We start from the raw sequence: 22,187 nt of genomic DNA, 5'->3' as shown, positions 1-22,187 counted from the left end.
TTTAAGTTCCTACGACAACTCAAAGCAACCTATCCAACACACGTACTAACCCGAGCAACTCAGACACGAAAATCTTGTGTATTGAAGCCCACCCCCCAAATAATACCAGGCTGCCACGATCTCCGGAAATCGACTATCCACCTACTACGATGTCTCGCATCATCTCCGAGAAGACCGTTCTCGATCAGGATGACCACGTAGGCGGACCATCCAACATCAGCCCCGCCGTGCCCACGTATGTACTCATCCATCCATTCCAGTCCAGCTCTGGACAGAAAGTGCAAATGAAAAAAAGAACTAACAACTAGTTCTTGGCCGTGTCCGTAACAGCCATGTCATCGTGAAGCTTCTCGGCTTCACCCTCGCCATGGTAGTCCTCCCCATAGGCTCATACTACGCCTCACTAGACACTCTATTCAAAGGTATGCAGTTAAACTCTCCGTTAAAGTGATCTCCATACGTCGCAATTCTAGAGAATTGCATGGGCAAAATCTCCCGTCTCCTTGTAAACGACACATCAGCTGAACCTAAATAACCCAAACCCAATCAACAGGAAACTCCACGTTTGCAGGTGCGCTGGCCGCAGTTATGGCTAACGTCGTCCTCATTGGCTACGTCGTCGTGGCCATGAAGGAAGATCAGAGCGATCTACGACAGCCCAAGGCGGAGAAGGCGGAGGGTAAAAAGGATCGCTGACCGGGGGGTTCAAGCATGGTGTGGCTGGGAAAAGAAAGTAGGGGAGAGGGGAAAAAAGGTTACCTGGCGACTTCTGGTAAAATTATATCTGGCTTTGTCGTGTATTACATTCCTATACCCTGCTGTTGCGTGTAATATTAATTTGATCTTTCTCTTCTAACTTCCGTCGTTGCCTGTCCATATTGGAGAGTTCTGCGATGTCGTGTTTTCTTGCTGCTTCTCGACTTGCCCACAGCTCCTCGAAAAGTCTCACGTCCATTACAATGGCCAGTCCAAGTCGTATTTTACGTCTGTAAACGCTTCGCCCAGTTGGCGCCATGTATTATACTGCCTGAGGCTGTCTCGACAAAAGAAAAGGAGCGGGTAGAGCTGTTTCCCGCGGATGCGTGGGTGCAGGTGTTATACCTCGCGTTTCAGAAAGGAACAATTAGTGCTTGTGACCACCGTCACCTCTCTCCCCATCGAAAAAAAAAAGTGTGTTTCCTCCTTTCCCGCTTTGCTGTTAATTTTCCAATGAACATCAATAGCATTACTCGAACCCTTTCCCAAAAGATGAATGGTGCCGCCGCCCACCAACGCTTTCGTGTGTTCCCGTTCCCTTAAAAGGATGCTATCCCCTTTTCCATTAGGATAGTTTCCGACCTTTTATGACCTCTATAAACCGTAGTATATATCCGACATGAACTTTCCAAAACCCCGCTTTCCATGCCTGAGTGAGTAGTTGAGGTAACCGCGCCGTCTCCGTCTCCGCCAGGCTCGACAGAAATCACGCCTTCCCCGGTGTGAGATTGCCAGGCTGTAAAATCTCGTCATGCGTAAAGAGGAGGTTGCGAGTATCGCTCGTGCCGCTCTCGTGTATGCATAGTTAGGAGGGTGGGCTCGTTCGGAATCGGGAGTATCCGAGAATCTCTCATCTCGACAAATGGATGTGCTGAAGAATAGCCGATCGCAATCGAAAACTCGTCCGGCATCAGGGTATCGCAAATAAAACATAAAGAAATACAAAACAAAATGAAAAGGAGAGAGATGGAAAAATATAGGACTATGAAGACAAGAAAGGGACAGAAACGGAATGTTGTCAAGGATAGTGGGGGTAACAAGAATTAAGAAAAACTCCGTGAAACTCCAGCCCATGATTCAAATCACCGTTGAATAACTCCTGACTTGTCATGACGACCGGCTGAACCGCCTAAAGAGCCAACTTTTCCTCTTCTTCTCCGGTTGAGGTTTGGCTGGGGCGAGATTTGCTTGAGGCGTCATCACATTATCCTTTAGAGGTATCGCGGGCGGTAGCGTACTGCCCAGTGTTCCTGGAACAGGCTTCTTTTGTATCGCCGCGTTGTTTCCGTCGGCGCCGAATGGGAATGGCGCCGGCTGATATGCCGCCGGTCCGCTGAAGCCGATTCCATAATCTTGCGTAGGCGGAGGGGCCGGCTTCGTAGGTGAGATTCGGTCGACAGATCCATTGTCGCTGCTGGGATCGGTTTGATAACTGCCCTGGTCTCCGCTGCTGCCTCCTCCACTTGCCGTCGTTACCGTTTCGTAAGACCGGTCTCTATGTGGAACTGGATAAACGCCGTTCGTCTCCCTCCGGTTGTTGTAATTGAGCTGCGGCTCCGACTGCATCCTCGGCGCTCGTTGTTGTCTGGCCCCATATGGTCCGCTGGGTCCTCCACTAGGGTAGCCACCCTGTGGACCGTAACCTGCCTGCGGACCGTAGCTTCCCTGAGGACTGTAACCTCCCTGTGGATTGTAACCTCCCTGGCCGTTATAAGGCCCGTATCCTCCATACTGCTGCGCTTCGTGGTAGCTATCCCTCGCAGGCGGGGAAGGTCTCGGCTCGAAGTGGGATGTTGGACGGCTTCCGTAGTAGTTGTCCTGGGGATACCTGTTTCCATTTCCTACGGAAAGCATGCTCGGGGCTCGGCTAGACGCATAGTTTCGGTTTCCGTAATAACTCCCTCTTCTGTTCCAGTCCGCCTCTGTCCACGTTGTTAGTCTAGAACGGGGTGACATGATATGCCATATGTTATGCCCACCTGATTGAGGAATAGCCATTGGCGGTCTTCGCTGTGGACCGTCGATGGCGGCCTCAAAGCTGCGAATCGTGTCTAGAGGTCGTTCCCATCGGTTGCGTGTGGGGTTGGACTTGTCAGGTTCGGCTGCGTGGAGATGATGTTAGTCGGGTTGGATAGCCATCAGAAATGTGATGGTAGACCCACCAATGGGATTGCCATAGATATCCTTGTGTTGGATAGATCGAAGAGGTGCTAATGATGTTTTCTCTGTCGCTTGCACGGCCGCTTTTTAAGTTCATTGAATGTCAGCCACCCTCCTTTCTTTTCTTGTCGACGCCGGTTGAGAAGCACACGGGGAACTCGTGAGAAGGCGCATTCATACCTGGTTCAGCTTCTGTAATGGCCATAGTGGGGTCGGCCTTGCTGTGGAGGCGGTGCGATTCCTTTTCCGCAGATGTCTCGACCAGCTTGGGGCCTTTGCTCGACCTGTCAGAATGGAAGCTGAAGGACCGGTGGCGGCCATTTCTGGCGGACCGCGCTGCATTGTCGACAGCCGCCATCTCAGATGAGCCGTGAGTGAGTGTCGTCGATGAGGTGCGATAATGATGCTGAGTCTCTGGCTTGTCCTGTTCTTCGGCGGATGGTTGCTGGAGATACAAACGTCTGACGGAAAAGTTCAAGGATGCTGAAAGATGCAATCAGGCAGGAGAGGGCTAGGAGCTCTATTCTAACGGTCGAGAAACGATGACGCTGAATGAGACCAATCGTTTTCAGGTCTTGATGTCACGAGAGAAGAATGACAGGGGTGATGAAATGGTCAAAGAGGGGCCCTTCACTTCTCAATGTTCGAGGCATGAATGGGGATTGAAAGATCGAGAAACTAGCCCGGGGAATGGAAACTCCAGGTTCGCGAGGAGGTGGTGTATAAGGTGATGTGTGTGTGGAAATGGAGTGGTACCAGAGTGGACGAGGGTGCGACGAGGTTGGCTAGGCTGCGGGCTCGGATGCTGATGCAATGCCGCTTCAATTGTTGATGGTGCTATCAGCGCAGGTGGAGCCCGGGGGACTCGAATGCTAGGTCGTAAGTCGGGGACCTGGGCTGTCGCAGAATCAGTGCAGAACAAGGCAGGGCCGTCTCGTGTGGCTGGGATTGATTGGTACGACTGGACGTAACCAAGCACTCGTATACGCCCAGGGGGTGGTGTGCGCTAGAAGGAGCTGGTGGGTAGGGGGTGGGGTGTATACAAAGTACCTTCGTACCTCTCAGGGTATTACGAGTCCACGACTCCATCCCACACTCCAATAGTGGTACTTCCTCGTGTACAAGTGGCAGGGGGACCAACTACAAGTCTGCGTGTTACTCTGTACTTCCGCGCAATCCGGTGGCCCACGGGCTGAGACCCCGAGTTGTCACTACCTCTTTCTTATACTTTGTCCGCGTATTCTACAGTCTCACTTCGTGGGAAACCATCACTATCACCATCGCTGCGTCGGTGGGTGCTCTTTGTTAGCGGGGCAGTCACGTCAGTGTGTGGGGTGGAGTGACAGCGACTGGGCAGTGTCCTGGATGAATTGGCCGTTGGGCTATCTGACGAGGTGTTCAATATTGATTGATAGATTATTAGATTACACTACGTCTGTTCTCGGTGCGCCGGAACATTGAGGATGTGGAGCGAGACCCTGGCAGTCCCATCCATGTACACTGTTGGCTGTGCTGCCGCCAACTGAAGGTGCCCAGCAAATGCCAAGTAGCGCTGATCAGATCAGGAACAGTTGGACCTGTATGAATAAATGTTTGCAACGACCCCTGGGCACAATATGCGGCGGTTTGTCGGCGCAGACTTTTTGAGATTGGCCTGCGCTTAAAGTGGGATTTCCGGCTAAGAAGGGTGATGATGTGCTGTTGCGAGGCGTCGATCAGAGAGGAGCCACGGTTTACTTCTCGATAGCAGATAAAGTTCGGAGACCACAGTTCTGGACGGAGAGCCGTGCCAGGTAAATTGCTGTACATAAAGGTCATTAAGGGCGAGGGGACAAGGTTCTAAGCCGAAAGGCTGTTTATACCAATACTTCGTATCTTCAGTCGTCCTGCGATTCTCCTGTCCTATCTGTCAAGCACGTCTGTTCGGGTCTTGCGACATTTCTCGAGCTTGGGACAGTTCGGAGTAATCTGCAGGAGATGAAAATGCTAAATAGAGAAAGGAGCCGCCTTGTGCTCGCTAAGTCTCGCTAAGTCCCGCGTTTTGCGAAGAGCGGTGTCAACTGTGTAAGATACCCAAATTCTTTGCTGCTGTACCGTGTACTCAGCAGACGAAGCGGTGACAGCTAGCTCGGTAGTAGAATGGAAAGGGTGACGGATATCCTTTGACCTGGAAACAGCGAGGTCCTCGTGCTCCAATTGTCGTGGCGGGTGATTGCTGATGCTAAACTGAGCCGACGCTTCGCAAACTGTAATTTCAGTAGTCTTTCTCACATGCTGTTTCAGAAGTCCAGAAGCGTGTGGCGGTTCACTGGGTATCAGACATGAACAGGATTCCTACCCGCCGCCCAAAAAGAATAGGTGATACAACTGGGGGATGTGACGTCTGGTGAAATCGGATGCCATTAATATCCCGTTGGTCCGGTCCCAGCAGCGAAGTATGGACCCGGGGGTACTCCGTACTGTCAGCTCTGAAGGGCACAAGATAATTGATAAAGGAAAAAAACTTGACATCAATAGCTCAGTGACCAAGGTCTGTTCTTTTGTTTGACGGGTTTCATCTTGCCAAAGGTGTGATGTCAGACCTCGGAGCTCGCTGTGTCCCCTAACTGCATTCGGTAGTCATTCATTGCTTTCAGGCTGGCAGCGGGCCAGGCAGCGTAACCTGTAGTAAAATTCCCAGCGATGGCCGATGTTACCGTGGCAGAACATACTGGCATAATGTAGTGTAGTACTTCGTACGAAGTACATTACGAAGTACAGCGTGGGTTGCAGATCGCTACAGCAGCCAATCCAGGCACCCTCGTCTTTAGTTCCTGAGTCTAGTCGGGCGGATACTACTAGTTACTCTCCTCGGTGGTGGGGTGCCGATTGGCAAGTGGGAAGGGCATCAAAATGGTCTTCATAAAGTCTTGTTGATGAAGCAAGCATCAGAAGAGACTAATTTTTAAAGTAATTGATGTAGAAGGCCCAATGGACTCCGAGTAAAGAAGAAGGTCGAGGGATCTTGTTTTGGCTAGGAAAATTTTTTTTGGTTCGGATGTTCCATTATTCTGACGGCGTCTGCGATCGAATACGAGGCGCACTTTCCATCATTCCACCCCTCCAAGATGTGGTGCACACGTGTGGGACCATTCCCAGATAGGGAGTACATAAGTTCAACCCAAATTTCAGCATATATTGCCTGCTTAAAAGTACATTAAAGTATCGACTGGCTGCGCCTGCTTTCCACGCATTTGCAAGTACTTCTGTGAAGTACGGGTCCGAAGTGTTAGTGTACATTACACTCCTAAGTACACGACTCCTTCCTCCATACTGGATTCACGACCAGCCCTGACCTTCCGCACGTGGAGAAACTCTATAAAAATGTTTATTCCAACACAAGGAACATTGAACTAAACTAAATAATACTTCGTGCTTCGTCCACATGAAGTGGTTTATTCGGTTGCCGAGGAAGGTAGAGGGAAGAGGAAGACGTATTTGCCCTCGTCGTGACCGGTCTCGATCTTGACAACACAATAACCCAGTTATAACGAGTACATATCTGCCTTGGAAGGGTTGATCATTAATAATTACAAAGGGGTGTACGAAGTAGCCAGAATGAAATAAACTACCTTTTCACCAACCCCATCTCACTCAGTACTCAGTAGTAGATGTTTGGGGCTTCACTAATGTGAGTATTTCCTACATGCGAAGAATCCCAACCTTTCACTCGAGGGTTTGGTGTCTCGCAGCGTTGATGTCTCCATCCCCATTTTCTAATATTATCAATTTTCACCTTGATCCTAAGGCGCTCCGTGCTGCAACACACTGATCTATTTCGAATGTAGCTATCCAGCTGGGGTGTTCAGTGGAGAAGGAGAATCAGGCATGAAATACGCAGGTAACACTATGTGCGCATACAAATCCGAGGGACCCTGGTGGCTGGCCTGGATGTAAGAGGACAACGCCCGCCAATTCGACTTAGAATAATTCTCGGGGTTGGAACTCGTTTCAGCAATCGATTATGCCCACTGGTTGATATCAGGCAGCTATCAGCACCTCGGGATGGCCATTTACTGGACAGTTGTACCTATGTACATCAAATGTAGGATCAAAGATCAGGAAGTTCAGGATTCTGGCCCGGACGACCACAGAGCTCGATCCTCAATCAACTCCAGAGCGCTCCTGGTGGGACAGGACAGCATCCGCCAGGGTCATCAACCCTATTTACAGTCGTTCTTTGGCTCAAAGGATCGGCATTGCACCTCAATTTTGTTTGCGAAACTCAAATTCCGAATTCCACTTTGTCTGTCCATCTCCAGACCGGGTTCCAATTTTTCCCTCCCCCAAACCGCACTAGAACCTGTCCCACTTGGACACTAACAGTCGTGTCTGGTCCTGGATAGACCACGACATTCCCGTGTACATGTATACACTATGAGCTGCGTCGTCGGTGGGCCCAACTCTAAAAGCTGAATCGGTATCAAGCCTGCCCAGAAGACCCCAATACTGGATCCTGTAACGAATCCGTGTGGGACTTGGCACGCTGGCTGTTACGTCCAGTTTACTTCTTGACAGAGCACCGGTTCTTCGCTGTGGTCAATACCATTCAATGTGTAAAAAGAACATCGGGAGGGAAAATCGAGGAAAAGAAAAGACCAATTTTTTAAAAGAGAACCAAAAAGTTGGCCTTTTGGATCCATTACCCATAAGATTCTCAACCTTGACTTGAGGTCGTGACCCGGATCTCGAGCGGCCGGACTTGCCTGGAACTAATATGGCTGAGTCGCCCTGTTTTATTTAACCGTGCTTCGATCTCACCCCCATCTTCGGATGTTGTACAACCAGATCGAGGTACATGAAAAGCATGCACTGGTGAGGGGAGGATGCGTGTCGATACTTCTGAATCGGTAACACCGCGGGATTAAGCTCCGTCGTGCTTTAAATCCCATGGCAAAAAGACTGGTCTGCTGTGTTGTCGGTTCGTTAACAACCTCTTACTGCAGCTTTCAGCAGCGCAGGGATGGAGGTACTACGAAAGGCGGAGGCTGGCATGCAGCAAACTCGGAGCGTCCACCCGTGCAGATTAAACAGATCGAGATCCAAGACCAACAGGTCAACAAGACCGGGCAAAGAGAAGGAGTGTCTTGATCCAGACTTGTCCCGCTCTTGTCTTCGACATCGAAGGACGATATCAATGTATACGCCCTCCAGAAAACCTTGAAAAAATAGAGTTGTACTTTGCATCGAACAGGACGGAAGATCAAATGGGTCTTGGTGGGGGGCTGGGGCTTTGAAGGTATCAAGACCCAACCTTGATATTTCGGGAATGAATGGGTTCCAAGGAGGCAACCCTTGATACTTCGCAATTCGCTTCGTACCGAATGAAATAATCTATGAGGGCAATTCACCCAGGTGTTGATGATGTGCAGCTATCCGCCATAAGAGCCGGTTGACTGACATCAAGCTTCGCCACTTTGCTCGTATTCCGCTTTTTGTGTCGCTAATCGGGACCTGCGCTTTCGCACGCCAAACAGGCTTTGTGCGTGACCTAAACTACCGAGTAGGTTTCCATGAACGCTTCGAACCTATTGCGACGGGTACCAGCCGGGAACCTGGAGTGCCCCGAAGCGCAAATGCCTTCAATTGATCTTCTCCAGTCTTCTCCACTAGACGGGTTCTGTCTCCGCCTCGGCCTCCGACTTAAGGATCCGCTTCCAACACTCCAGATGACGACGGGGAACGCGCAAGACACTGCGGGCGCCCCGCAAAAATCCTACGATTATGACAACCCCTCCCGACGGGATTCGGATCTGCTGGAAGCAATGGCGTCTGGCGGGTGGGATTTACCTCCCACCCCACGGTAACATCAAGGCGCTTGGACGGTTCTGCCCTGTTGGGTGGACAGTCTAAACAAGGAACAATGAACCTCGCAGAACCAAGGAAACTTTCCCATCATTCCAGACTTCATACACCGGCAGATCATCCCTGGGAAAGCCAGGAATTAATTGTTGGTTTCCGCCCTATCATAGCGCCAGAACGGAAGTAGAGTGGCGGGAATTGTGTCAGGCATCACATTGTGCAACCTGTGAAAGCCAGATTCCCGTACTTCTTGTTACAACTCTGGCTTGCTCTGGATACTTCTGAAGTTCCCCAATTAGCGCTCGAACGGCGGTTTCCTGCTTGCTGCCCTCATGCTGTTCGGGTCTCCCACAGAGACCTCTGCACCCTACCAGCCGGAGCTGACAACACGTCTCTAGAGATGTGGCTGGGCTGGATTGTTTCCAGATATTCGGAAGAGGGACAGCAACTGATAGCCACCCAATATCCACGAGGTGGCCAGGCATTTCTCCGTCAATTGACTCCTTCTACGGCACGTTCCCGTTCCCCAGCGGGCGAAGAGACCGAACAGGTTCGTTCCTTTTATTATCAGCATACTTATCCGATCCTCAAGGAATCACCCGCCTCAACCTGCTCAATCCTTATCATTGTCAAAATGAAGGGGTGTTCATATGGAGCAAATTCCCGAAATTTCGATCCCTTGACGCGAGCGGACTGATACGCAAGGACCCCTGGGCTCACGAGAATCGTATCAAATTATATTAGCGGCTGCCAGGCACCGTCTAACTGGCGTACAGTTACGAAGTACAGGCCTCACTGCTGGCGTAGTGTGGACTCCGCTACACTTTTCTCTGCTGTGTACGTAGTCTGGCGCCTAGACAGGGTCTTCTGATCTGCAGATAACTTCGTCTCGTCATCGCTTTCCCGGGTCTAGCAGCATTCTTTGGAGCTTATCAATCCCACGACTTTGGGTTGCGGAGATCGTCATGGCTCCTCTTCATCACGTCTTGGCAGTGTTGCGTCCTGCGCCACTCGCAGCTCGGTCTCATCCCGAATCGGCACCAGTGTATCGTGTGGCAGTCTTCAGGTGGAAATAAACAACTTGGTTGTATAGATAGGGAGTTGGTGCGCCCGCCGGAGAGTCTGGCGTTCCGAAGATATGCTTGATTGTCCGCTGTCCCACACACATCATGTAGTGTAATTCTACTACATACACGTGGGTCCTGGCCAAGAGTTCTTTTGGAAGACATCGATGCCATTTGACACGTCGGGATATCTGCGACCCTTAGAGTCGAGACCCCCAATTAATTCTAAATTACGTGAGTGGATTGATTCTCCTCTCTATACGGCAACATGTCTCAGGGTTGATCTCACGGAGGCGATTCATTGATCTCTTTTCTTAAGACTCGATAGTGGAGTCATACGGCGCGCAGTCAGCTGGTCGGGTTGATGGCCTGTGTCTTGTAGTAGTTTACTATTAATCCGTCTCGAGATCCTTCAGTACTCTCCCTGTGTAGACCTGGGTGACACATGCCTCTCTGGACACCTAAAGGTTGTCGCTCAGGATGCCATCATGTCTTGACCTGCACTTTGCCGAAGCAATACTCTCAACCATCCTTCTGAGTCACGCACGGGATGTTCAGACTATTGGATCTTCCAAGGAGATCGGGAACACAACGGCCCGCCCAGAGTTCGGCCTCATTTCCAACTCTGTGCTGCGTTACAGAGACACGTTCTGGACGCGTGAAGTACGAGATCATCATGTCTGGAATGGGGGGGGGATGGCCACACGCGACTGGGACGGGCTGGGTCTTCAATCTCATGCGTGAGAAACATACGCCCCGAGTCGCCCTCTGATGAGGACTGCTTCACTTCAACATCCAGTTCAGAGATCGGGATGTCAAACCTGAACACAAAGAAAGGACAGATATTGGGGCTTGAGGTTCATCAAAAAAATCACATCGCTCAATGCGTTTTTCCCTCCTACCATAGCTGTGACGCCAATCTACCGTTTTCTGACCATTGCTTTTTTTTAATCCCTTTTTTTTTTTGCTCTCGATATCGTCCGTGATCCTACACTGGCATCGAGGGCCTGGAACAGCGCAAGAGCAACCGAGGGGCGCAGCCTTTCAATGTCACAAACATTAATCCCCACCACTCACTGGAATACCCATTTTTGGTGTTTGACGACTTTAAATTTGTGTGCCTATGGCAAGGCTAGCCAGTTGAACCCTGCCTGGACCGATGCATGGAAATCATGAACCATCCTCACTACCAACTCCGACCAGATGAATCCTTGTTTTTATATCGACGAAGGGTAAAGCATAATGCGGACAGAAGCACCGAACGATCTCGAGGGAAGAGGACGAGTGAACTTGGCACGGACGACGCCAGAGTTGCCTACGTAGCGAGTAGTTAGTGACGGGAACTTGAAAAACCTCCCCAGCGCATCGGCGTGCGATGTGTTCGGCGAGCCATACCGTGTGGCCTGGTGACCTTGCCCCAGATAACTCGGATCTTGGTGCCCCTCTTCTCCGTGGAAGCCTTGTAAATGTAGGCTACCTTCTTTCCGAGGTAGAAGCTAATTGAAAACCCCCTGTCAGCATTCAGATAGTCCTAGCAAGATCGGATATCACACTCTCGACGTACTTGGCCGCATTGGTATCATCAACGCCCTCGATCTTAATCAGACTCGTTCCAGGGTTGGTGGCGTGCTTGCTGCGCTGGTAGCTCAGGTGGCGACCCCTATACGATTTCCAACTGTTAGCCTTCCATCCATCCTCAATCTTCCAGAGGCCATAATCGAAATCCACGTCGCAAGTCCGGCTGATTGATTGGAATCGGCGGGGTCGAATTATCGCGATCGAGTAGATATCGTTCGTTCCAGCGTGAGAAGATGGGATGGGACGAGTTTTACTCACTTGACGTATACTGTGAATCAATCCAGTTAGTTTGTGTGTTCCAAGTTGCCCTCCGACTTCTCCAAGTGAAGCTTCGCGATTCTTGACCGACATTGACGCTGACAGGATACGGGAGGCGCGGCGAAAGCAGAGAAGTTAATAGAATCGAAATACTTACATCGGTGACCAGCTTCCGTAGGCATCTTGGCTGTGTAGTCTTCCACGCACTCAAATGATGAGGATCGGAAGATGCTTCTTTGCCGGGTGTGTTGTGTTATCCTCAGCGGGAGGTCGTGATGCTTCTTCGAGGTTAGAGTATTAGTGTGCCTGTTTGGCTAGATAGAGCCACAAAATTTTCAACTCGCATTGAACACTCCCCTAGGGCACAGTCACGTGGGGACGAACATTAGGGAGGTGGAATCAATGCATGCGTCGGGTGGGGACTTGAAAATTCTTTGTCATCAACGAGAAAAAAAAGCCACAGCGAGGCGTTTCATATTGCTCACTGTGGCGGGGTGTTTTTCCAGTAAGTCACATGACTTGGTGCAAATCGAACCGACGGGAATGGTTACCAGGCCAGGCTGGGTGGAAAATCGAGACGCCCATCCTGGTCAGCGTTCCTGACGATTCAATGAACAACCGACTCTCTCCTTAAGTCACCTTCCATCGCGCTTCATCCACCCCGCCCGTATTTGCGCGACGTCCGGCAATACTGTACAGCTCACCGAGCACGCGAGCACGACCTTTTTTCCTTCCTCGAAATCGATCGCGACCGCTACATCTGCTCGGCGAACATTCCCATCTCCCCTCGCCTCTCATCGTCTTTCACCCAATCTGCGGATTCTTTCGATCATCTTGCCAAAAGCGCCATACTGAGCGAGACTGCTTTGCTACCGTGACTTTCTACGAACCGGCTCTGTCGCCTTGCGCTTTACGTTTCACAACTCCCCCGACGCCGTTTATTTGCACGTCTCACTCGGCGACTCGAGATTGGAAGGTTCGACCCAACTTTTTCGTACATCTTCACGAACTTGTGTTTTGCCGACAACCTATCCTCGCCCCCCTTCTTCTAGTTCTCGTCTTGTATTTTCGGATTAATTTTGACACGCCTTCGCCTCCGAGTATATGATACCGATCAAGCGCGTCGACTGAAAGCTCCGGAGGAAGGCATCCTCTGCTCCTCAGTAGGGAAGCGAGTGATCGGACTGGGTCGCGGCCTAGGGTCGTGCCCCTCCAGATGCCGGGAGTCATAATGACGGATGTTGGCGTTGAAAATGGTGCTCTCACGAATCACGACAGGAGCCCTCGCTTGAACGGAGCGAACGTGCAAGGATCTGGGAAGGTTCAGCTCGACTCCGGAAAGCATTCGGCCAATACTCCAAATGGATCCTCCAACCACGCAACAGACAAGAGTGGCGGCCAATCCTTCGCACCGATGGACCCGACCAAGCAGGTTCTCGACAAGCGGGGGAGGATGAATGGCTTGCCCGATGAGATTCGCCATATCGCCGAAGGATATATACCTCTTTCTCTATTCCTTTCGCGGCTCGCTCAACAGACACATAATGTCCTTCAAGAGAAGGTTCAACAACTTGCAAAGATGCCTCTACCGCAAGCTCCCGCGTCAGCGGTTAACGGCAACTCTTCAGCTGCATCGAAAGACAAGGACGAGTTCGATAACTCTCATGAGAGTCTATACAAGAAAGTCAATTTGCTTCAGTTTATCCAGTCGATCCATGGAAAATGGGTGAAGGCTTTGGTTATCGCGAATTGGAGCAGGGAGAGCGAGCTTGTCACCAAGCTGATCGACTTGAAGAGCCATCTCAACGATCAGCTCATGGAGTTTGATAACCGGCTGGAGCAAGTCGTGGAACTGAAGCGGGGGTTGATCTTTGCGCGCGTCCCAAGCCCCGATTTGAAGACTGCGCTTCAGGTTCTCTCTTGTGGTAATGGCGACTGGATGCCCGATGTGAGTAGCCAAATCTATCCCCCAAATTTCTAAACCGCTTGCTGACACTCATCCCAGCTCGGCTACATAGAACCACCGAAGCTAAAGCGGGCTGACCACGTCAAGTGGCTTGAAGATCTCGATACCTGCCTCTCTATGCGGCTGAACCTCCAGGATTTCGACAAAATACCGCGGCAATTCAAGGACTATTCCATCGGCTCTGGGCGAGTGACGTTCAAAGTCAAAGGCGAATTCGAGATTGATCTTACTATGGCGGACGAGGACCCGGAGAAGCAATTCTGGTTCATTGATTTCAGGTTCGACTTTTCGCCGGCGGCGCGAGAGCTTTCGCCTCGTTTGAAAGCTATGCTAGAGGTGCATGTGAACGAGGCTTTAGCCAAGGATCATCTCACAGGTTGTTATCAGCTGCTCCACGAGTTTGTGCTGAGCCATAAGATCGGAGAACTGAGACGACAGGCCTACGAACTCGCGCGAACTTCTTGGACACGGACCCTTGCGATAGAACCCTTGGACCGTTCGTTCTCCATCCAGTATTGGGTCACTCGGCAACCTCAAAATACTTCGTCTGTCCCCGCCTACTCGCGATACGCTGTTCCGCAGGTACCCACAGTGCCAAAAAGCTGGATCATCGTCTCGGTTGCTAGTGCGAGGAAACCCGACGGCTCTCCTGATCCTAAGGCTTCCAGTCGCCTTGCCGTCCAGTGGTTCCGTGATGGGAAAGAGGTCAAGGATGCCAACATCGAGTTCGACCACAACGACTTGTCCACCGAGAAGCTTCTCAAAGTAGTAATAGCGAAGCATGTCGAGCATATTCTGAGGTCGATACACAAGAAGCTACGTCCGGCGCCACGCTTCGCTAGTCAAGAGGCCGCCATGGTTCTGCACATATCCCCAACGGAACCGGGAGAGTCATTCCTAACAATGCAGCTCAGCGCGACGGAAACCGTTGCCCTAAGGGTGGAGCCGACCAGTGGCAAGTTCAACCTTCACCCGAACTCCAAATTCACCATACAAGCCGAGAACAGGTTGAATATGAGTGGCAAGGACCCCGCCGAGGATGGCGCTACCTGCTTAGAGACCTTACGATGGCACCACCTAGCGGAGGAGATTGCTCGCAAGGGCAGATCGCAAGGTTGGGCTCCTACCAAGAGTCCATTGGGCTATGACGATGTCAAGGTTCTCTTCAAACCCCAAGAGCCGTTTTCACCCGTTTGCTTCCAACGCCAAGGCGTCGACCCTAAGTGGTACGTCTTGTTGGTTATGAGTCTGCACGGGGATGAATGGTGGATATTCAGGTCGTAAGTCCTTTTTTTTCTCTACTTTTTCCGAAAATTGTTATTTCTAGCTACCGATTCTGATTCTGATTTTCTTCTTCTAGCGATGAGCCGAGGACCACAGCTCGTTCAATCGGATTCTATGCGAAGCTTCGGCTTCAATTGGCCCAGCCCGGACTCGAAGGTCCATTCTGGAGCAACTTGACCACCTTTGTCACCGGCGTTATTGCGCATGCCACAGATTTGGCCGAGTTGCACCACAACAAACTCCGATATGAGAGGCGCACAAGGAAGAATTTCTCCCTTCCTAATGAGGTTGTGGTTCCATCCATCTTTGTTAAACTCTCGGATGTATTACCCACAGCCGCCAACAGAGCGCTGCAGTCGCTCACCAATGGCGAGCAACCCCGATCTACACCACACCTTGACTCCGGAGCTGCTAAAGACGGATCATCCCAGTCTCCCGAGTCAAAGGAAAACCATGGCGCCGGCGCAATTAGCACATGGCTGTCCGAATCCAGACGAAGATCACCCGGTTTCGGGAAGCCCTGGGCCATGGACTATATCGAGCTTCGATATTCCGGAGTACACTCGGTTCAGACAAGGGAAGGTACCGGTGCGCGTCACCTAACATATGGTATGGATGCCATCATCCGCGTGGTTGACAGGAAGAAGTTTTCGCTGCTTAGCGGAAAGCTTGGAGATAATGTTTATTATAACTCACGAAGGGGCGAGTTCTGCGTCCGATTGCGAACCAAGGTCGGCTCCTCCATCGTTTCGACTTTGAAGGCTAGGCTCCAAGCGATCGACCGAGTGGTGAATTCGCTAGACGCCATGAGCGTCGCTAAGGACACAGTTAAATGCGAGCAGGTGACGCTCGACAAGGTGGTCTTCACGTACTCAGACGGTTCCGGTGCCGAGGGAGCGAAGCGGTGGCGAGTCTCGCTCGACGTGTCGAAGGATCGCATGGTTATGGACCTCGAGATTGGTAACCCCCATATTCGGATCCTCGATCATCTGTCTTCACTCCTCAACGCTCCCAATGGCATCTCGAACCTCACCCTCGTTCTACCTATGACACTCAATATCCTCACCGTCCTGGATAAGCTCCATAATAACTGGAAGGAGATCGCCAAGCGCGGAAAGGGCACCCTCATCATCAACGCCAAGTCCCTCGATTGGTATACGCTCTGCTACGAAATGCCCGAAGCCCCGAACCGGCCGCGTGCTCTTGGAATCGACGTACGTGCGAAGCTTCGCAACGGCAAACTCTGGTGGTTCATCACCCGGGCCGATCCGCCGGCGCCGGGCCAGGAACAGAATGACTTCTTCAACCAGCGCTTAAGGAAAGTGTGGGAAGCTAAGAACGTTCCCTGGCGGTCTCTCTCTTCGGGTGCGGCCATGGACATTGACGATAAGTCACTCAAGCTGCTGTTCGGACTCGATCATATGGTGCGTGAGGCCGTGATAGGAGGCGGAGGCTCTGGTGCGAACGCCGGAGCGAACAATGCGCAGGCAGCGGGTAAGCTGAGTGCGGCACAGGCGGCGGCGGCCTCGGCTGTTGGGAGTAGAGCAAAGCCGGTGACTCTTGACTAGAGCTTGAGTGGCTCTCTCCGTCCAGCCCCCGCACGATATAGCTCCTCAAGGTCTCGACTTCTATGACGTCGTTGATTCCATGTACATGTGATTTTTTTTTTCAACTTTTCTTTCTTTTGCTTCTAATGCCGGTCGAGGATGGAGGAAAAGAAACAAGATCCAGCGAAGCCAGTTGTCTCAGCGAACAGAAAAAAGGGAAAGGCCTTTCTGTTATTGCGTTCATTTTATTATTGATCGGTTAGGTACGGCGAAGCGAGACCACGGAGGAAATGGTGGCAGTATTGATATGATGATACCTCTAGATAAGTCGATAGCTTGGCTTGAACTAAATTATAAGCCAGTCAACTCTATGTGTGCTAGCATCTAGCCTTTCGTTTTGTTCGTATGTGTGAGAGGTATGTCGTCCAGTAAGAGTGAAGCTTGTTGAAGTAAAGTGAGAATCTAAGAATCTATCTCTCTTCTATCCAGAGGGTCCTTCGTATTCCCAAGAAGCATATATGCATACATTTTGTACAAGAGTCAACCTCGTGCGCACCCGCTCTCTCTAGAATCCCATCAATGTCTCTAAAATTGTTAGTATAGTTCTTTTCCGGTTCCAAGAACGGGCTCTGTTCTTCCTTCCTCTTCTACCTCCCCGAGAACCATCTACCCACAGCACTCGACCCCCTCAACTGCTTCCCCAAAGCATTCAACTCTTCCCTGGGCACAGCAATGACATCCGCGCCCTGCCTCCCCCTAAACTGCGCCAGCCCCGTGTCCCCAACGGTCTCCCCCCTCTCACCAACGCCAGCCACCTCACACGCAACATCGTACCCAGCCCTCATGGCGGGCATGACTCCAACAGCAGTATAAGACCCCCCCGCGACGGCCAACTTGCCCTTAAACTGGCTCCGCAGAGCCTCGTCGGCGGCCGTCATGATGGCGCGGTGCGAGACGACGTGCTGCGGTATGCACCCGCTAGCGAGACCAAGATGCGTCATCTCGGGCTCCTGCGTAATACCGACGTGTCGAGCAAGGACCTGCCTCGCGCGCCGAACGCATTCCTCCTCACCGGGCATATCCTGCGCGGACAGCTCGGACCAGAAGTGCCCGCCCATGAGGACGGTGACTTTGGTACCGCGCTTCTCATCGTCGTGCAGGCCGTAGGTGTCCGAGTCGAAGAACATGCCGAGGATCTGCTCGGGATTGGGGCTCGTGAGGGGCACGAGGTAGCCGAAGCCCGTGAGGTTTGTCGTGAGGTTGGGTTGTGGGAAGAAGAAGGAGACGGTGCGCATAGTGACGGCGCGGGTGTTGAGGGGGATTGGGGAGGGGAGGGTGGGGGCGAGGAGTCCGCTGGGGGTTGTGGAGATGACTTTGTCGTGGAGGGAGGGTGGCTCTGATGTTGTGGAGAGCTCGACTTTGTTCTGGTCCGAGATGTAGCGGAGTTTGGAGACAGGGGTGGAAGGCTTCAAGACTACGTTGGCCTTCTTTTCCAATTCATCTCGAATGGCGGAAGCGAGCGATCCCATCCCGTCAGGAAACGAAATCACCTCCGCCTTCGACCAAGCCCTCACCTCCTCCTCAATCCCCCTCTTCCTCGGATCCAGCTCCTTCAAAAGCTCATAATCCCCGCGCGGGATAAGCACCTCATCCACGCCCTTCTCCAAGTGGAAATTATACCAAAACGCAGGCATAACGCTCGGAAAACTCAACTTATCCAAGTTGCCCCCGTATATCCCATGCATCATAGCCGACAACACGTTCCGCGGCGCCGGCGCATCGCCAAACGTCATGCGCAGCCAGTCGCCGATAGAAACGTCCTGCTCCACGGCCTCGTGTGGCAAGTTGCGCATGTTCGCGCGGCGGTACGCCAGGGCTGCCGATGTCATGCCGCTGACTACGTGGGTTCCGCGGAGGAGTTGCCACGAGGTTTTGAGCGCCGTGAAGGGGTTGAGGATGTTGGGGGGTAGGCGGACGAGTTCGTCGTTGTAGCAGAGGAGTTTGTTGCGTGGCGGGGAGATTTTGAGGGGGAGGTTGAGGTCGGCGAGCTGTTGGAAAGTTAGTTCTAGTAGCTATACTTCAAGGAGTCTCTCTCTCTCTCTCTCTCTCTGAGTTCAGAAGATAGATGCGCGCTCACCATATCGTAAAAGACGTAGTCGTCAGCGCGGAACCCCGACCCGGCCAGACCACGAAGTATCCTTGGCCCATTCTCAAAATACACGGGCTGTCCGTCCGGCGCCTCCTTCTTTACCGTATGTATCCACCCACCAACTCTATCGCGGGCCTCGTACAGAGTAATCTTCGACGTTGCGGGCAGGAATTTGGCGAGATAGTACGCCGTCGTTAGGCCCGTGATGCCGCCCCCGATAACGGCCACGTTCTCCGGCGGGGGCGGAGAAGCGGAAGACGCGGTGGTGTATCCCCTTCGACCGCCATCAATTGACCCGTTTTGGGATCGATATAGGGCGGTGCGGCGTAGAGGAGGCACGGGCACGAGTCGGCGGCGGCTTGCGACGGTAAGACGGGGCGCGGTGGTCGTGCGCGCCATCGCTTGGCGGAGGCAGCTGGGACAGACGCGGGTGATGTCCATTGTGACCGTCTGTTTTGGCGCAAGCAAAAGCTAAAGCATTGGGGTAGAGAAGGGAAAAGGAGTATGTGTTTGGGGAGGGGAGGGGAGAGGAAAGGAAAGGTGTGGTCAAAAGCGAACGGAAATGTTGAGCCTAGAAAGTTGATGTGGGCTGATTTTGGGCGGTGTCGACGATTCGGTCGAAGCTTCTCCGAGGGCGAGACCTACAGAGTACAATCAATTGGCCTTGAAATTGTCCCATAACAAACCGCCGCGAAGAAAATCCGAGAGTTATTTTGGATTCCAATCATCAATTTTATTAGGAGAGCATTGGAAGTGGAATATCTGGCGAAAGGATGTATGCGACTGGTCGTCGACAAGGTGTCTCAGCCTGAGCTTTCTGCCCCCGACTTCAACATTCTACAATTAAGAATCACGGCATACATGTCACTCAAGAGCAAGAGAGAGGAAGAGAGGCGGAGCTCTCACAAAGTGCTACCAAGGAAACCTCGCCTCTTAGAGGCGAGAAGAAAAAAACAGCTCATATTGAATTCAACCCTCCCCTCGCCAGTCTTCCCTTCCAACCTCAAGGCCATCATCGCGATATGTCCCCCCAGCGAACGAGATCATCCTCTCCCAAAGGTCCATGACCAGCAGGATCCGTCGACTCGTGTAGCTCGCCTCTCCTCCACTTCATCACTCCCCCTCACCAATGTGCTGGTTTTCGCTTTCCTTAGTCCCCTCTAGAGCGTCCTCCCCTTCGAAGAGAAAAGGAGGGTCAAGAGGAGTTGAAACCGTCCAAAAGAAAATGACCTTTTCGAAGAAGAAACACAGGAACAAGAAAAGAAACTTGTGACAGTAAAGAAAAAAGAAAAAAAAATAGTTTCAAAACAAAAAGAACATAACCCCTTCCAAACTCCTGGTATGCAGTTTTTCATCGTCCAGCTGGGCCATCTTGTCGTCACCCGCGACCAGCCCGGTCCCTTCTTCTGATATTTCCCTAATGTACATTCAAAAGCCATCGCCCATCCTCATCTAATAAATAAAAAGCGTTTTTCTTCTTTTCTTTCCGTAACGCTGTCAGGAACCATCTCCTCAAAAGGGACCCTCTCTCGGTCTCCCTCTTTATAAGCCATCGTCGTAATGTGTTTCCTAGTTTTCTTTTTTCTTCCCCCTTCCGAATACAAAACCAAGCCGGAGCGAGGCAAGCAATCCATGCTTTTGGCTTTATTGTATACCATCAGCATTCTCCTCATCACCATTGCGCGCCCCCTCCTCGGCCAGGACCATCTCCACCAACGAGTTCTCATCAACAAACTTGCGCTCGCTGACGTGCTCCGCCGATGATTCGGCCGTCCAGACCTTATCCTTGAAGCCACCCTGTTGACCCTCTTCGTGAACGAACGGGCAGGTGGGGTTAAGGCAAGGCGTGTACTTGCACTTCGTCTTGATGTGCGTAAACTTGCACCCGGGCGTCGTGCAGTCCGCGCCGTTGCGGCAGAGGGGCATGGCGGGGTGCCTAAAGGGACAGCGGGGGTTCTGGCAGTTGGGGTAGAACTTGCAATCCTGCTCGCCCTGGTGTGCCAACCGCGCGGCGGGGGAGGGGTGGCGACCGACACACTTCCAGTTTTTGCAGGCTGCTCCGAAGGTGCAGACGTCTTCGAGGTCGATCGTGATACCGGGAGGCGCGGCGGGGGACTGGTGCGCGAACTTGCAATCTTTGTTGAGACATTTCAGGTTGTACGAGCACACCTTTTCTTGGGGATTCGTGGGCTCTGCCTTGGATCCACCCATGTCGACATCCTTGTCGCCGCTTTCCCCTGCCGTAGATTCCCTTTCGGTTTGGCTCGCAGCGGCGGCGGCGCGATGACCCTGCTGCTGAATGTGACCACCGCCTCGGCGGAAGTTGCCCCTGTCTCCACGGTGCTGTTGTTGCCTTCCGTGACGAGGATTCTGGAATCCTTGCGTCATCATCTGCTGCGAAATCTGTTGCATCATTTGCGACTGCTGTTGTAGGAGGTTCATGAGCTCCGCTGAAGATGGCTGTTCCGATACCATTCCCCAGGGCATGCCGTTGGGGCCGGGCATACCGGGCATCTGACCACCGCCCATGCCGTGACCCGAGGCGAGAGCGGCATACATTCCGGCCTGGACATTCGCCGCGCGGCCGTTTTGATGTCGCTGCTGTTGTTGCCTATTCATTCCGCCGCGAGGGCCGGTGGGGGGTCCACGAGAGATGCGCTCGTTGCCGGTCTGTGTCCGGACTCGGTGGAGGATGGAGTCATGAGATCGGTCCATAGCCTTATTCATTTGTCCAAACATTCGCTTGTCGCGACCACCTCTTGGGTTGTTTCCGTTTCGCATAGAACGCGGACCGGTGGGTCTGAAGTAAGGAAACAAGTTAGTTTCTGATCTAAGTTTATTGGAGACGTCAAGGGAGGAATGTGGGGAGTGCCAAGGAGACAAAGGATAAATCACGTACGCGCTTATTACTCCTGCGGTAGCTTGAGAAACATCGCCATCGGGACCTGATATCTGCATAGCATCGCTAACGGGCGCAGATTGACGCGCGCCATTAATCTGTGAATTGAGCGATTCTATTTCACCAAATAACCAAGCCGAGAACTCTTTGGCGACGGGGTCGTTGGGGAGGCCGAGGATCTCGCCCGAGATGTCGGAGGCGATTTCGTCTTGTGTCTTGCCATTGACGAGCATGAGGACGATGTATTCGGCGAGCGCGGCATCGTCTTGACCTCCCGTACCCCAGCCGACCTCGAGGAGCTTGGGCTGGATGGCGGCGTTGATGGCTTCGGCCAACGGCGAATGGAGCGAGACTTCGATAGTCATTGTGGGCGGGCTATCCACACCAGCGCGACGAACCGGCGGGACCAACTTGGGAACGAGTCGCTTCTGGAGGAATAGATACAATTATGCCTAGGCGGGTCGGCACAGACGATGCGAGGCGAGATACTTCTTGTGTGAGAACTCTCGAGGGAAGCTGAAGTCGCGAGGGTTTCAAAGAGGGAGGTTGAGGGATCGTCGTTGGAAAACTGTGAAGAAAAGTTTCGAGTTAAGAGGGAGGGGAATTAGGGTCGGTCGCGACGATGATTGAATGAGGCCAGAGGATAGGATAATTTGTAGATAGAAGGTCACCCCGGATCGCGTTT

General features: G+C 52.2%; 6 protein-coding genes across 6 annotated transcripts; 2 read left to right on the top strand and 4 right to left on the bottom strand.

Annotated features, from left to right (window-relative positions):
- Positions 1 to 149: 149 nt before the first annotated feature.
- On the top strand, positions 150 to 696 carry SAPIO_CDS3698 (uncharacterized protein; the record flags this gene model as incomplete). The annotated part of the gene is made up of 3 exons (XM_016786446.1): positions 150 to 235; positions 331 to 422; positions 554 to 696. The coding sequence occupies 3 exons, from the start codon at positions 150 to 152 to the stop codon at positions 694 to 696; spliced, it is 321 nt and encodes a 106-aa protein (XP_016644452.1).
- Positions 697 to 1,863: 1,167 nt separating this feature from the next.
- SAPIO_CDS3697 (uncharacterized protein) lies at positions 1,864 to 3,274 on the bottom strand (the record flags this gene model as incomplete). Its single annotated transcript, XM_016786445.1, has 3 exons — positions 1,864 to 2,678; positions 2,736 to 2,858; positions 3,097 to 3,274. The coding sequence occupies 3 exons, from the start codon at positions 3,272 to 3,274 to the stop codon at positions 1,864 to 1,866; spliced, it is 1,116 nt and encodes a 371-aa protein (XP_016644451.1).
- A 7,764-nt stretch (positions 3,275 to 11,038) lies between these two features.
- Positions 11,039 to 11,839, bottom strand: SAPIO_CDS3696 (uncharacterized protein; the record flags this gene model as incomplete). Its single annotated transcript, XM_016786444.1, has 5 exons — positions 11,039 to 11,136; positions 11,217 to 11,317; positions 11,386 to 11,481; positions 11,658 to 11,667; positions 11,815 to 11,839. 5 exons carry the CDS (start codon positions 11,837 to 11,839, stop codon positions 11,039 to 11,041), a joined length of 330 nt encoding a protein of 109 aa, XP_016644450.1.
- A 1,049-nt stretch (positions 11,840 to 12,888) lies between these two features.
- Positions 12,889 to 16,475, top strand: SAPIO_CDS3695 (Mediator complex subunit MED14; the record flags this gene model as incomplete). Its single annotated transcript, XM_016786443.1, has 3 exons — positions 12,889 to 13,605; positions 13,663 to 14,849; positions 14,984 to 16,475. 3 exons carry the CDS (start codon positions 12,889 to 12,891, stop codon positions 16,473 to 16,475), a joined length of 3,396 nt encoding a protein of 1,131 aa, XP_016644449.1.
- A 626-nt stretch (positions 16,476 to 17,101) lies between these two features.
- SAPIO_CDS3694 (Protoporphyrinogen oxidase) lies at positions 17,102 to 19,044 on the bottom strand (the record flags this gene model as incomplete). The annotated part of the gene is made up of 2 exons (XM_016786442.1): positions 17,102 to 18,502; positions 18,592 to 19,044. The coding sequence occupies 2 exons, from the start codon at positions 19,042 to 19,044 to the stop codon at positions 17,102 to 17,104; spliced, it is 1,854 nt and encodes a 617-aa protein (XP_016644448.1).
- Positions 19,045 to 20,247: 1,203 nt separating this feature from the next.
- SAPIO_CDS3693 (uncharacterized protein) lies at positions 20,248 to 21,867 on the bottom strand (the record flags this gene model as incomplete). The annotated part of the gene is made up of 2 exons (XM_016786441.1): positions 20,248 to 21,403; positions 21,503 to 21,867. 2 exons carry the CDS (start codon positions 21,865 to 21,867, stop codon positions 20,248 to 20,250), a joined length of 1,521 nt encoding a protein of 506 aa, XP_016644447.1.
- Positions 21,868 to 22,187: the final 320 nt, after the last annotated feature.

This window comes from Scedosporium apiospermum (assembly GCF_000732125.1).
Source record: "Scedosporium apiospermum strain IHEM 14462 chromosome Unknown SEQ_SAPIO_0088, whole genome shotgun sequence".
Classification (NCBI taxonomy): Eukaryota; Fungi; Ascomycota; class Sordariomycetes; order Microascales; family Microascaceae; genus Scedosporium; species Scedosporium apiospermum.
The sequence above is the reverse complement of the archived record's forward strand: the minus strand, read 5'-3'. Positions and strand labels throughout refer to the sequence as shown.